Source organism: Balaenoptera acutorostrata, chromosome 19 (assembly GCF_949987535.1).
Source record: "Balaenoptera acutorostrata chromosome 19, mBalAcu1.1, whole genome shotgun sequence".
Taxonomy (NCBI): Eukaryota; Metazoa; Chordata; class Mammalia; order Artiodactyla; family Balaenopteridae; genus Balaenoptera; species Balaenoptera acutorostrata.
Genome location: NC_080082.1, coordinates 28,074,048 through 28,088,572, shown reverse-complemented (window position 1 = coordinate 28,088,572; position 14,525 = coordinate 28,074,048). Strand labels below are relative to the sequence as shown.

Sequence of the window (14,525 nt, the reverse complement as noted above, 5' to 3'; positions counted from 1 at the left end):
GTTGGGCTGGGGCTGCCCCCAACCTCTGAGCCCTGTGCCCCCCCACAGGCTTCCTCATCTTCCTCTGGTACTGGTCCATGCGCCTGCAGGCCCGGGGTGGGCCCTCCCCTCTGAAGAGCAGCTCGGACAGTACCAGGCTCCCCATCAGCTCGGGCAGCACCTCGTCCAGCCGCATCTAGGCCGCCAGCCCCCCGCCGATGTGAGGAAGCAGAGTTGCGGTCTCTCTTCACTGCTGCTTGTGGCCTCTGCAGCCAGGCCAAGCCAGCCGGAGACTTGAGAAGGCCCAAGGACCTCGGAAGGATGCGGCTGTTGCCATGGCAGCCAGACTCCCAAGCTGGGCCTTCTGAATTGGCCGGGGGGCTACTTGCCTCTTGGGTCCAGCTCAGGGGGCTCAGGAATGGGACTGAAGGCTGGTCTTAATGCACCACCACTGGACTGGCCCTCATGGCTGGAATCTGCAGGCCTTGGACCTTGGAGGCTGGTGGCATCCTTGGCCCTGTGCCCCAGCCCAGGACAGGAATGTGCCACAGCTGTTCTGTCTCTGGTGATCACCATGAGGGCACTCTGTAGCCCCTGTCATTTTAATCTAAGGATGGCCCGCAGGGAAAATGAGTTGGGGCAGAGCTTTGAGCCAGACCCCTGGAGGAGGAGCACTCCCTCCCTGGAGCATAATGACAGCCCAGGGAGGGAGCTGGGCTGTCGTTATGCTGGCCCTCTGAGCCCAGGGCCATCACCCTTTGTCAGCCTCCCCAGCCCTCCCTCTCCCCTTCCTGGTCCTCCCTTCCTCTCCTTGGACCTCCTTAGCCCTCCACTCACAGCCCGGAGTCCCCAATTCCAATGCTGGATTTTGGGTAGCGGTTCCCGAGAGCTACCTGGTGCCTGCTGTAAGCCTTTATCTACTGCATGGGCGTTTGCCTGCCCCTGACTCGGCTTAGTATAAACGTTCTGGGCTGGGCTAGGTCCATCTTTCCATGTGGGCCTCTCCACAGCTGCATCACCCTAGCTCACCACTGCCAAGCCCACACCTCACAGGGGGCCGCAGCCTCTCCCGAAGCCCTCTTGTGGCAAGAACTGTGGAACGTAGCAGTCCAAATTTGTTTCCACCTCAGCATTCCAAAGACTGAGACACGCCTCCGCTGGTGATGCTTGTAGAGCCTGACATGCTCCGTAGAAACCCTGCAGACGATCTTGAGCGCACCTCGCAGCCCATCACAGTTAATTCTGTTGGACACAGGTGGCCAGACCTGGTCGCTTCCCCTGCGAGCTCTCAGTCTAATGTGGGAGGCAGGCATGAGACAAGAACTCTTAGAGGTACAGGCACAGAGTTGGGGGAGCCATCATTCCTGGCTGGGACTCCAGGAAGGCTTCCTGTAGGAGGCAGCATTTGATCTGGCTCTCAGCCTTAAAGATGGGGAGGATTTTCTTTGTAATTACCAGTTCATTTGTCTTTTCATATTAAAAAGAAGTACATGTTCATCGTAGAGAATTTGGAAGCTGTAGAAGAGTACATAGAAAAAATAAAAATCAGCTGTTATCACCTAACCAACTGCGGCAAGAATTTCCTTCTGAGCTTTTTTCTGTGCTTAAGAATCAATGATAAAAAAACACCTGGGGGCCAATCAGGAAACATGAACAATAGAAGAGGGCCATGTGTGAAAGACATCTGCTGGAAACGTTGTCAGGGCAAAGTTGCGGGGAGGAATGGCAACTGGGTGTCAGTGCTGCGCGGGGTCTGTGGTGAACTGAAGGTTACGAGCCCCACGCAGAGAATGCAGCAGCTGCTCCGCTCCAGCCGGTCGCCACCTCGGAGGGATGAAGGCCCGTGTAGCCAGACTGCCTGCCTTTTACGACAAATAAGAAATCCAGATCGTGCTGGTGTAAAATCCCCTGATTTAAAAAACTTGGCTAATCCAAAATATTCTCTGGTCAAAGATATCACGTCTGAGGGCTGAATTCAGCCCTTGGCTGGTCGCGGGACCTGTGTAACCAGTTTATTGACCGGTGTGAAGTGGATGGTCTGCAAGAATGAAACGACTGGACTCTTCTGCCATCACTGCCTTCAAACTTGTCCCGTCAAATTTCCCCTCTCCATTCTGTGACACAGGTGAGGCAGGTCAAATAAGTTTCTGTCCCCCTTCAGTTATGGGAGCAGTCTTGTTCGATCACGGCTCTCTGTGTCCAGGTCTAAAGGTCCAGCACAGGTCCAGCCCAGGCCCACATCTGAGCTTTCCGCCCCTGCAGTCTCCTCCCTCCTCTTCTGGCTGCTCCAGGGGGAGCGCAGGCCAGGGAAAGAGGCAGCTCTCGAGTTGGACGGGACGGGTGTGAAGTGCCTTGGTGGCTAGGGGACTGGCAGTGGTGTGATGAGCGTGAATGTGGGATGTTTGGGGACCTGCAGGGACCTTGGCACGTGGGAACCCCCTGCCCCCTGCCTCTCTCCCAACCCCTCCTCCTGCTGCTTCCATTGGCCTCTGCCTCCACCTTCTCCAGGTGGCGGGCTCCTCTTGTGCCCCAACCCCTGAGGACAGAGGACAAACCTTCCCCACGGTGTCCCGGTTGAGCAGCTGGGTGGAATCAGAGCCAGCTCCGCTCTCAGAGACCTCTCTCGGGTCTCTTGGACCCCCATCACTTGGCTAGACCTGAGGGGATACCTCCCCCATCCTCAGAGAGGGAAGGAAGGGACCCAGCCCCCTCCCCCGGGCAGGTGGGACTCCCCTCAAATTCTCCCACTTCAAAGAACTCTCTTGACACCTAGTTTCTGTTTCCGAGGTCAGCTCAGGTAGTGGGGCTGGGGTGCTGGGTCGGGTCCCATCCTCTCGTGACCCGCCCTGCACGGGCCACCTGACAGCTCCGTGGTGCTCCTTGACCCTGATGGTTTTTACCATGCGCTTCTCTGGGCTGTGGGACTTTGGACGATAGGACCACTCTTCCCACCAGGACGTGGCCAGGTTTGTTTCCCCTTTGGAGTGGGAAATGGTTTGGAGTGGCCAGGGTGTGAGTGCTGGCCAGGCCTGGCCAGAGTACTGGAGGCCTCGCTCCTGGAGACAGGTGCCCACCTGGAGCCGTATGCACAAGCTGGGGGTGGGAGGTGGCAGAAGGGGAAGGTTTCCCCTGGAATTTAGCGGTCCCAGGGCTCCAAGTGGCCCCAGGCCAATCCCCAGCCCCCGTGGGGCCCAGGAGAGGTGGCCCTCCCTCTGGCTCTGCTGGACCCTCCTTGCCACTTTGCCAGTCCCCGGTCCTGTCATCCCAGGTGTACTGCACACGATCTGGGTCCTGGTCTGCAGGCCTCCAGGCTCTTCTTTACAAACAGGCATCCATGAGCCCCTCTGGAGGGCCCAGGCGCAGGGTGGGTCTCCAGGGGTGGGCCTAGCAGGTCACAGTTCACAAAGCCGTCCACCCTCTCCCCTTGCCGGGACATGTGGCTGGGTGGGAGGAGGGGCATTCACCCTCCCAGCCTTCCCTGCAGAGGAAGTGCCTGGGGCCCATGTCAGATTCCCACCTGCCACCCACGCCCCATGAGTGGCCCTGACCCACCCCAGGCCCAGAGGGCCTAGCAGGAGACTGAGTCCTGTCCGGACACTGTGTGGGAGGAAGGGGAAATAGAGGCCAGTCAGGGCTGGGCGGGTCCCCATTAGACCCCAGGGTGGAGCAGGGCCAGCTCTGGCCGTGTGGCCCCGAGAGCGGATGCTGGTGATGATGTACTTCCTTGGCGGAGCGCCCTTCACCTTCTGATCTCGAAGTAGCCAGCCAAGGGCCCTGGCCTCATCCACATGGCTTCCTTGGGGCCACCACAGTGGGGGCCTGGGTGGTCAGCCCTTCCGCTGCCTACATACTGCAACCCATATGTGTTTGCTGCCCCACTTCCCGTCTGGGCCACCCGTGACCCGCTGGGCAATGGTGATGATAATTTCACAGTACTGATAATCATGATAGTGATAATAATGGCCACGCCCACTGACTGAGCAATTCCACAGGCATCATCTCAGGAGCTCTCCCCATGCCTTGTGAGAAACTTGCCTCCTTAGCAGAGGTCGGCTCACACAAACTCAGGCCTCCAGGAAGTGGCCAGGACAGATGTCAGCCCAGGCCGGAGCAACCCCCAGGGCCCATGCTCCTGTCCCCCGCCATCCTGCCCCTCCTGTTATTCAGTCTGCTGTGGGGGGAGGGGCCCCGGGGCCTCCAGGGCTGGCTCCTCCTCTGGACCCCAGCAGGCGTGGGCTTGAGCCTGGTCTTGTCCAAATCACAGGCATGAATGAGGGAGTGCGAACGCTCTCCACATCTTCATCCTCATCCCTATAGCCAGGCCGTGCGCGTGCGCCCGGCATGCTGCCGGCCTCCTCAGACCCCAGCACAGCCCTAGGGGGCAGCCGCATTGCTGTATGCGCTTCACAGAGGAGGAAACAGGCTCAGGGAGGCCCCCAGCTTGTGAAAGGAGCATCTGAGGTAAGGGTTCCTGACTCCGAAGCCTGGCTCACTGTCACTCCCCAGGGCCCTGCTCGGGTGCCGAGGCCTCTGTGGCCGCTGAACCCCAGCCCCGCAGCACCCACCCAGACGAGGCCCTGGGCGCAGCATCCCTGGGTGGGTTCAGCAGCTCCTGCCGAGTCGGGTCTGCTCTGCAGGTGGTCACGGGGCGGGGTGAGACTAGGAACGCTGCCCGGTTGCCCACACTCACCTTTCACAACCCAACCGACGGTGCCATGGAGCAGGAAGGGTGTGAGCGGGGCCACAGGAAGCGGCAACGCTGCGGCCGTGGCGGGGGGCGGGGGTGGGCCGGCTCGGCAGAGCCTGGGAGCGGCCGGACGCGCAGCTGCAGGGCTCCGGCCGGTGTGGACCAGGCTGGCCAGGGATGGTGGCCCGCAGGGCCCTGGGCGTCCTGCTCCTCCTGCACCTGGCCTCAGGTGAGCGGCCGGCTCCTCACGCCTCTGGCCAAGCCGGGGAGACCCAGGGTCGGGGGCAGGGAGGGGGGCGTCTGGAGCAGGTCCTCCGAGGAGCCCACCTGACGGCCGCAGCACCTCCTCCGTCGTTGGGGTCAGTCCTGCTCTCCCGATAGACTTTGGTCAGCCCTGGTCTCAGGTCCCCTTTGCTTCCCCACAGCGCCCTGGAGATGGGAGAGCATGGGGGGTGCGCCCACACTTCGTCCCTCAGACTGCGGCTACCCGACAGGCCTGGCTCTGGGACACGGGTGGGCCCAGGACAAGCTCTTCTCCAGATGGCCTCTGAGCTCCAGGGGAAGGCGGCTGGGACCCTCGAGGCTGAGGCCGGGCCGGGCCTGCACAGCCCTCCCCCGACCCCGTCCACCCCCCTTCCCCTGTCACGCCGGCTCCCATCCGTGTCCCCTCAGCGGTCCCCCGGTCCTCAGTCATCCAAGCCGGGAACAAGGCTCTTCCTGCCCCTTCGTGCTCGGCCTTGCCCACAGCCAGGCGGTGGTTGTCCAGAGGCAGCTGGAGGGCGCCTGGCCCGGCCCTTGCTGTCCCCGCTCCCAAGAAAGCCGGCCCCACCCCTGGCCCACCTGGCCAGCTCTCCCTGGCGCTCTGTGCCGTCTGCAGGGATCCCCTCGGGCAGAGGAAGCTGCGCCCGCCCCGTGCATGCATCTCCGAGCCTTGCATGCTCCTGCCGTTTCGCTCTTGCTTCAGTGAGTGGCCTGCGTGCCTGTCCCCCACCCCTGTGTGTGTCCAGCATGCGGTCACACGGCTTTGCGCGTACGGACCGACCTCTTTTTGGGGCTTCAAAAAACCCTCTTCTCTTCAAATGTTGGGAGATTCAGGGAAACGCAAAGTTTAGTCTATGGCTCCAAAAAGTGTGAAAAATGGCTGGGCTGTCCCGGCGGGATGGCGGCAACACCTGATGGATTAATTAACTTCACAACCACTAGTGGCTCTTGTTCGGTCTCATAAGGACCCTGGGCCCCTCATGAAAGTTGTAATTTTCTGGTCGGGCCTTGAAGGCTCCCCCGAGTGATGGAGTTTACCCTATGGTGACGGGTGCTCTGGTTCAGCTGTTTAAACAGTGTGAGGAGCCCCGAGAGGTTTATGTCTAGAGGGAAGGCTCCTTTTTTTTTTTTTTTTAATTAATTAATTAATTAATTTTGGCTGCGTTGGGTCTTTGTTGCTGAGCGTGGGCTTTTCTCTAGTTGTGGCGAGCGGGGGCTGCTCTTCGTTGCGGTGGCTTCTCTTGTTGCGGAGCACGGGCTCTAGGCGCGCAGGTCTCAATAGTTGTGGCAGGTGGGCTCAGTAGTTGTGGCTTGCGGGCTCTAGAGCGCAGGCTGAGTAGTTGTGGCGCATGGGCTTAGTTGCTCCGTGGCATGTGGGATCTTCCCAGGCCAGGGCTCGAACCCGTGTCCCCTGCATTGGCAGGCGGATTCTCAACCATTGCGCCACTAGGGAAGCCCAAGGCTCCTTCTTCTGTGGACATTTTGGGGCAGTTGCCATGCGTTCATTTGCTCTTTCGTTCATTCATTCCAGAAGCGCTGCTGGAGCCCTCTTCTCAGCGTCAGGCCCTGTGCTCATATACCATGTGGTCCCTGCCCTCAAGGGACTCACAGTCTAGCAGAGTGATGGGGTGCTTCAGAAGAGTCCAGGGCATGGTGGGGGCCCAGAGGGAAGCAGACACACTCTTTAATAAAGGGATACTTTACCAAGGACCTGTCAGGGCTGGCACAAGGGACAAGAAGCTGTGGCTGTTGACAGAGGGAAGCAGGCCACTGGTGGGGAGCCTTAGGGAGGGGCGAGTACTGCCCTGACCTCTGACCTCCTCCCCCCCCCCCATATGAATGCAGATTGAGGTGGTCCTTGGAGGCCAAGCTCTGGGGCAGAGCGGGATGGAGAAGAGTAGGGTGGGTTGGAGGGGCCGGCCTCCCGCGCACTGGCCTGGTTCAGGCTCTCCCAGTCTGGGCTAAATGCTTCTTCTAACGTCTTCCAAAAATAATTGCAAAAACGATGTTTCATAATCTTCTCCGCACCAGGTACTTGCCAAGAGCTTCACAAGCCCAATGGCCCTGAAATTTCATGGCAGGCCAGGAGGGAGGCTCTGTTAACACCCACCGAGTTGCCCCCTGCACCCAGCACCCATGTGTAACCCCTCAGGCACACAGAGGGCTGGAATTACAAAGAGAATGGTGCCTTCCCTGGAGCTGACAATTTCCTCCCCCTCTCTGCTCTTCTTCCCTCTTTCTCTTTTTCTCTTACGCCTTCCTTCCTTCTTCTTTCTCTCTTCCTCCTCTGTTTAAAAAGCAAACGTGGATGTTATTATACACATGCTCACCCATCATGTGATTTTTCCCATTAAACAACGTGTTATGAATATCTTTACAGTCTAACAGAAAACTGAAGTTCCTTTACAAGCTACTTAAAACATTGTCACATATAGGGCTAATTATCATAAAATCCACTTGAAAATGTTATTTTTTTACCTACGTTTACCCTAACTTTGGTCTGCCATTATCTTTACTATGTATTTTATTTTTGTCTTAAAATTTAACTAGTTTCATTTAATGTGAAAGTAATATTGTACATAATTTAAAAAAAAAAATCAAACACTGGAGAAGGGCGTAAAAATATGAAAAGTAAACGTCTCCCTGCCCACTTCACCCACAGTTCCTGGTGGGCCAGTCAGAAATGTAAAGGTGCAGATTGTCAAGATCCAGCCCCACCACCCCCACAAAGGATACAATAAAGCAGTTCATGGAAAAAGACATACAAATAGATGCTCAAACTCCTTCTTAAGTTGAAATGAAATTCAATTTTACCCCTCAAACTGGCAAAGATTTGAAAGTTTGGTAAAGTCTAGGGCTGTGAACATGTGAGTAAATAGTCACTCTTGCCCACTTTTGGTGCGAGTGTAAATAGGTGTAGCCCTTTTAAGAAGGAAATTCGGTAATACTTAGCAATTTCTAAAAGTTCCTACATTTTGATACAGAAATTCCAAGGATAGGAATGTTTTCTATGAATTCTTAACATAAGCTGACAAAGGTATAAGTAGCATTATTCAAAATAGTAAACGAAACAAAACAAAAACACCCTAAATGTTCACCAACAGGGGACCAATTGAAAAAGCATAGCAACACCCATATACTGAAATAGTATGCAAGTGTATAAAGAACGAGATGGGTATGAGTCCAGCTCAAGTTCACACAGTCAGCGTGGATGGATGGAGCCGGATTCTAGTCCGCACCACCAGACTCTGGAGCCTGAGCTCCCCTACCCGCTGCCCGTGTGGCCCCTCCCCATGCAGCCCATTCACACTTTGTATCCCTCTCTTAGATCAGAAGAATTCCGCAACCATACATGAGGAGTCAAGACAACCCTGCAAAGGACTCATCAATGCAAACCGATTTGACGACTTCGGCCTTAAGGACACTGCTAAGTGCTTCTCAGAGTGTGCACGGTCAGGGAATGAATCCTGCAACCTGGGAAACTTGCAGAGGTAAAGGGCCCTCTGAGCTGGAGCAGGAATCTGGGGGCTCCGGCAGGGGTGGAGTAGGGAGGCTGTTAGGAAGGGATGGAGCTATCAGCCCTATTTGGACCCAGAAAATGCCGCTCTCATCTCACCCTTCCACCTTGTTTGACACCCACATTCCCCCTGACCACCAAGACCCTATGATCCAGGGGATGCAGAGGTGAAATTAGCCCCTGTCCCTGTCATTGGGAGTTGTGGAGGGAGAGACATGGCCCCAAATGATGGTGATTCTAGAGTGCGATCATACAGAGGGTAGACAAGGCACCAGGTTAGCTCAAAGGAGGGAAATCTGCCAAGGCTTCACAGATGAGGCCACCCATGAAAGGGTTTTGAAGGCTGCATAGGAGATTTCCCATTGGACTTAAGCAGTGTTAGGGGATACAGGGAGAACTACAGTGCTTTGAACTGTGAAAGAGTAAAGTGCTGGGGGTGGAGGCAACAATGGGGAGGTTGGTGGGGGGGTTGGGCTGGAAATGTAAGCAGGGACCAAAGTGTGAAGGGTTGTGTAAGCTATACCACTGCGGGAGGGGGCAGGGCAATGATATATTTTAAATACAGGAAAAGCATAGTCAACTTTGCATTTTAGAAAGATGGCTCAGGCTTCAGGGAAGGATATGAGGGTGGTGATGTGACAAGAGACGTGAGCAGGTAGGATGCAACTGTGGTGGTCTGGGTAAGAGTGAGGGCTGAACCACCACCAGCACCACCACCAATTGGCACTGTGTACCTGGATAGGAGGGATGGGTCAGAGACGTTGAATGATGTAGAATCAGTGAGATCAAGAGACTGATAAGACCAAGAGACCAAGAGATACTGGATTGAGGGAGAGGAAAGGGTTTGGAATACAGCATCTCCAAGAGTCACCTTCAAAAAGATCTTTGCCTTTCTCCCCTCCTCTCCCTTCCAATCGGAATTACCCATCCTCTTCTGGGATACTCAGGACAGGCTTGTATGCACTCAGTATATATTTGTTGGAGAAAATGAGTGAAAAGTTTATGTTCTCAGACTTGATGTTAGCACAACAATCTGATTGAGTGCCATCACTTCAGTGGCCTGAAAAGGCTCCCATGCGTACCTGCAGCTGCTCCGGGAGCTTCGGATCTCCGAGCAGCTGTTCAGGAAGCTCCTCTTTGTGCTGCCTTATGGAGGGCTTAAACACCTTGGGGAAGAGTAGGAGCTCTGACATCAGAAGATGTGGACTCGGTTCCCAACTCTATCACTTAGCCAAGTTATCTCCTTTACCTTTACAACCCTATGAGGTAGGTCCTGTTATCAACCCTTTTTTCAGGTAAGAAAACTAAGGCTCCCATAGGTTAAGTAACTTGCCCACGTTACACAACAGGTAGGTAGCAAAGTCAAACATGAACCTAGGTCTGGAGGGCAGTAGAGGAAGTGTACAGTCATACAGACTAGGGTCAGACTGGCAGTGCTCAAAAGTGGAATTGGACTTTGGACAGGTTAACTTTCAGTTTCCTCATCTGTAAAATGGGGCTGAAATAACACCTGGCTTGTAGAATTACTGCAAAGATTAAATACATAATTCAGACATGTTAGCTGTTATCATTATCTTACCAGCATTGTCATTTCATTACTGTTCCAAAGCCTTTATTCTTGATCTCTCTCCTATGCCTTCCTCCTGGGGTGGTTGTTGAGATTAAAGGAGATTATGCATGGAAAAGTTATTAGCAAATAATAGGAACTCAATAAATTTGAGTGTTCTTTATTTTAATGACTCTAATTATAAAAGTAATTTGATTTTTAAATTTTATTTATTTTTTTAATTAATTTATTTTATTTATTTATTTTTGGCTGCGTTGGGTCTTTGTTGCTGCGTGCGGGCTTTCTCTAGTTGCAGTGAGCAGGGGCTACTCTTCGTTGCGGTGTGTGGGCTTCTCATTGCAGTGGCTTCTCTTGTTGCAGAGCACAGGCTCTAGGCGCGTGGACTTCAGTAGTTGTGGCACGAGGGCTCAGTAGTTGTGGCTCGTGGGCTCTAGAGCTCAGGCTTAGTAGTTGTGGCACACGGGCTTAGCTGCTCCGCGGCATGTGGGATCTTCCCGGACCAGGGCTCGAACCCGTGTCCCCTGCATTGGCAGGTGGCTTCTTAACCACTGCACCACCAGGGAAGTCCAGTAATTTTATTCTTCATAAAATATTTAGAAAGCAGCTATAAGAAGAAAAGTGGAAAATTCCCCTTCTTACTATCCAGAGATAATCATTATTTTCATTTTGGTGTATTTCTTTAGATAGATAGATAGATATGGATGGATATAGATAGCTATAGATATATCACATACGTCATTTATCCATTCTACTATGTTGCTGTATAGTAACATTTGGGTAATCTCCAGTTTCTGGCTTATACAAAGAGTGTTGCTGTAAATATTCTTGTTCGTGTGTTTTGGTGAACATATATATTTCTGTAAGGTATATTCCTAGGAGTGAAATTGGTGGGTCATAGGGAAGGCATGTGATTAGCTTTAATAGAAACTGCCTAACAGTTTTCCAAAGTTCTTAAACCAAATTTCACTCCCACGATCAGTGTATGATAGTTCTAGTTGTTTCACATCCTTGTCAACACTTGGTATTGTCTGCTTTTTCATTTTAGCCATTCTGGCAAGTTTGTACTGTATCATATGGTGATTTTAATTATATTTACCTGATTAAGTTTAACTTAATCTTTCATATATTTATTAGACATTTTGATATCCTCTTTGTGAAATGGCCTTTTAAGTCTTTGGCTTGTTGTTTTATGGGGTTGTTTGAATTTTTCTGAGTGATCTTTAGGGGTTCTTTATATATTCTGGTTACATGTCTTTGCAAATAGATACACATGAATATGTTCTCCTTCATTGTGGATTGCCTCTTCATTCTCTTAGCATTGTCTTTTGACTACAGACAGACATTCTTAATTTTAATGTAGTGTAATATACCAGATTTTTACTTTATAGTTAATGCTTTGGGGTCCTTTTTAGGAAATGTTTGCATCCCCAGGATCATGAAGATACTCTTCGATGTTTTCTTCTCAAAGATTTATTGCTTTATCTTTCACGTTTGTCTCTATGATCCACTAAAAGAAAGTAAAATACTGTGGAAAACTCTTACTTTTCAGAATTTTCAGCTTAGCTAGTGCCTCTCAGACTATAGAGTCTCACAATTCTGAAAAATGTCTGGAGGAGAAATCAGCTGTACTTTTGAGACCCTTCGAGTGCCCAGGTTTATTTCTTCACCCTCTGCACCACCCCAACACCACCACCAAGACCACCAAATGCCCTGTTTATACTTGACAAAGTGCTCTTGTGCCTGTTTGCAATCCAAACCCAGCCACAGTCAACCACTGATCTGTCTGGGCATTTTATATAAGGAAACCATACAACATGTTGTCTTTTGCATCTGGCTTTCTTCACTTAGCACGTTTTTGAGGTTCATTCATATTGTGACAGCAGGGCATTTTTTATGACCAACAGTGACCTCTATTCAGATGAAGCTCAAATTCCCAGCCTTTCGTCCATGCTTAGACAAAGGACATGCTTAGAATGAGCACATGTCCCCAGGGAAAAAAAGCAACAGCAGATTTTCAGTTCATTTTTCTATGATGCTCCCTCTGCAGAATTTTAGCCCCTCTCTGCTTTAGCAGCTCTGATGCCTTTAACAAATTATTTCTGTATTATGTCTAGCTTTTCTATTTGTTCTCAGTGAGAGCATTGATCCATCACAAATAACTCCACCCTACTCAGAAGCAGAAGTCCAAAGCCTGAATTTTTTCCAAGAAAATCTATTTTGAGGTATAATACACACACACACACACACACACACACACACACACACACACACACGACAGCAAAATGCATACATGTTAACTGTACAGATCAATAAAATTCTACGTATTTATATACACATCCTTTAATTACCACCCACATTAAGCTTATAAAACTTTTCTAGCCTCACAGAGGGGTCCCTCATGCTCCTTCCCAGTCAATAGCGCCACCTCATGGTAACCATTATTTTAACTTCTATAACCAAGTATTGATTTTCCCTGTTCTCAGACTTCCTACAAATAGAATCACATAGTGCATACTCTTTTGTGTCTGGCTTCTTTCCCTCATCAGTATGCCTGAGTTTCATCTTTTTTAAAAAATTTGTTTCACTTATGCTGATTAGATCTGATGAGCAGAAAGTGGCAAGTTGTGAAGATGCCTTAGGAAGACATATGTGAACTAGAGGGTAAGAGACAAACTCCACAAGGATTCAGGGTCCCATCACCTCAGTGAATCTCCTGGACATTCAGAGGACTAGAGAATATCAATATATCCCCTCCAAGGTAAAAGACAAGTTGTTGAACCTCACACCACTTACAATGAAAAAATGTATCATGCAAACACAAACCAAAAGATATCTCAAGAGCTAAATCAATATCAGACAAAGAAGATGATCCTTAAGTTGGTGTCAACTTTATAACTAAAAATTCAACTGTACATCTATGGTTTAGACTTTTTGAATATATTTTACTTTTCACAACTAAAACAATTTTTTTAAAGTGCTCTGAGAACCAGATCAGGAAATCTTCCCTCAAGAAGGTAAATTCATGGGCTGTTTGGTAAGGCCAAGGAATTTTTTAAGTGCATGAGGTGAACTCTATGTATTGTGAAATACAATTCTCTATTTTATTTGGTAACAATAAAAATCACAATACTTCTTCATTTAGATTTTTATGAGATAAATAAAAAACTATTATCAGTTGGTGTAGCTCAATCAATGGATTTGGGCAATCTCATCCCACTGTTTCTGGCTGAATGTTTTAATTGCCTGAACCATCCAAGCTCATGTGCACATATTTGCATGGTTTACTCTTTATATTTTACAATATTTTTTTCCTGTGGTTTCCTTGGAGTTTTATTCCTTGGTAACTGTGTTCAAAAAAATGTCGAAATAAAAGCCTCCCTTTTGCCTCCCTGGCAAGCCCGCCATAGCTACTCCTTTCCAGTAGCCTCGATCTGGCTCTATCTGCTCTTGTTCCCCTTCTATACCTTTGCTACCTCAGCCTTCACCTGTTTAAAATTGCTTTAAAAAGGTGGGCAGCATGTCTTAGGACCCCAGGCTTGGGAAAAGGAACACTGACCAAAGAGAAGTTTCAGCACCACGGAGAGCACCAGGATAGGGACGTGGGTGGGAGGGGGGACTTTCCTCACCCTAACTTTCTAGCCCATGGCAAGGGGGCTGTAGTAAAATAAATGGCAATTAAATTTGTGTTCTATGTTTTTCCAAGACCAGCTCAGTTCCCATAAGTCAGTTCCCATACAGCTAAGTCTTCAAAGGCTGAATTCCCAGTATTCACCTAGCACTCAATAAATGTGAGTTAGCCCTCACACCTCACAGTGATCATCCCACAGTTTCCAATACTCAGAAGAATTTCTCTAAAGAAGATTTACAGAGACCAATAAACACATGAAAAGGTGCTTAACATCATTAGTCACTAGAGAAATGCAAATTAAAACTGCAATGAGATACCACTTCACACCCACTAGGATGGCTATAATTGCAAATGAAACAAAACAAAGTGAAAAATATCAAGTGTTGGCAAGAATCTGGAGAAATTGAAACCCTCATACATTGGTGGTGGGAATATAAAATGGTGCAGCTGCTATGGAAAACAGTTTAACACTTCCTCAAGAAGTTAAACACACACACACACAAAAAAAGAAGTTAAACACAGAATTACACAGCAATTCTACTCCTAGGTATCCACCCAAAAGAATTAAAAACAAGCCTTCAAACAAAAGCTTTTACGTGAATACAAGCAGCTCTATTCACAATAGCCAAAAAGTGGAAACAATCCAAATGCCCATCAATGGATAAATGTATAAACAAAATACGGTATATGCATACAAAGGAATATTATTCATCCGTATAAAGGAATGAAATACGTATACATGCTACAACATAGATAAACCTTGAAAACATGCTAAGTGAAAGAAGCCAGACACAAAAGACCAGATATCATATAATTCCATTTATATGAAATATCCAGAATAGGCAAATTCATAGATTAGTGGTTGCCAGAGGCTGGGGGAAGAGTA

The 14,525-nt window shown here is 50.1% G+C and overlaps 2 protein-coding genes across 8 annotated transcripts in view; both read left to right on the top strand.

The window, feature by feature from the left end:
- Nucleotides 1–1,532, top strand: part of ADGRG1 (adhesion G protein-coupled receptor G1) — a 39,910-nt gene extending 38,378 nt beyond the window's left edge. For 3 of the 4 annotated variants that reach the window (XM_007167530.3, XM_007167529.3, XM_007167531.3), the window contains exon 14: nucleotides 49–1,530. In XM_007167530.3, the coding sequence (XP_007167592.1) occupies nucleotides 49–179 (131 nt within the window). In that variant the 3' untranslated portion in view covers nucleotides 180–1,530. Of the gene's footprint in view, nucleotides 1–48 lie in introns of all 4 variants that reach the window. The other variant, XM_057534353.1, reaches the window with a different exon arrangement.
- A 148-nt stretch (nucleotides 1,533–1,680) lies between these two features.
- The window catches only part of LOC103001236 (dynein regulatory complex subunit 7), a 49,959-nt gene continuing 37,114 nt past the window's right edge, over nucleotides 1,681–14,525 (top strand). For 3 of the 4 annotated variants that reach the window (XM_007167533.3, XM_028162886.2, XM_007167538.3), the window contains exons 1-2: nucleotides 1,681–2,104; nucleotides 8,256–8,418. In XM_007167533.3, coding sequence (XP_007167595.2) covers nucleotides 2,026–2,104; nucleotides 8,256–8,418 — 242 coding nt within the window. In that variant the 5' untranslated portion in view covers nucleotides 1,681–2,025. Of the gene's footprint in view, nucleotides 2,105–4,829; nucleotides 4,896–8,255; nucleotides 8,419–14,525 lie in introns of those variants that run through there. The other variant, XM_028162887.2, reaches the window with a different exon arrangement.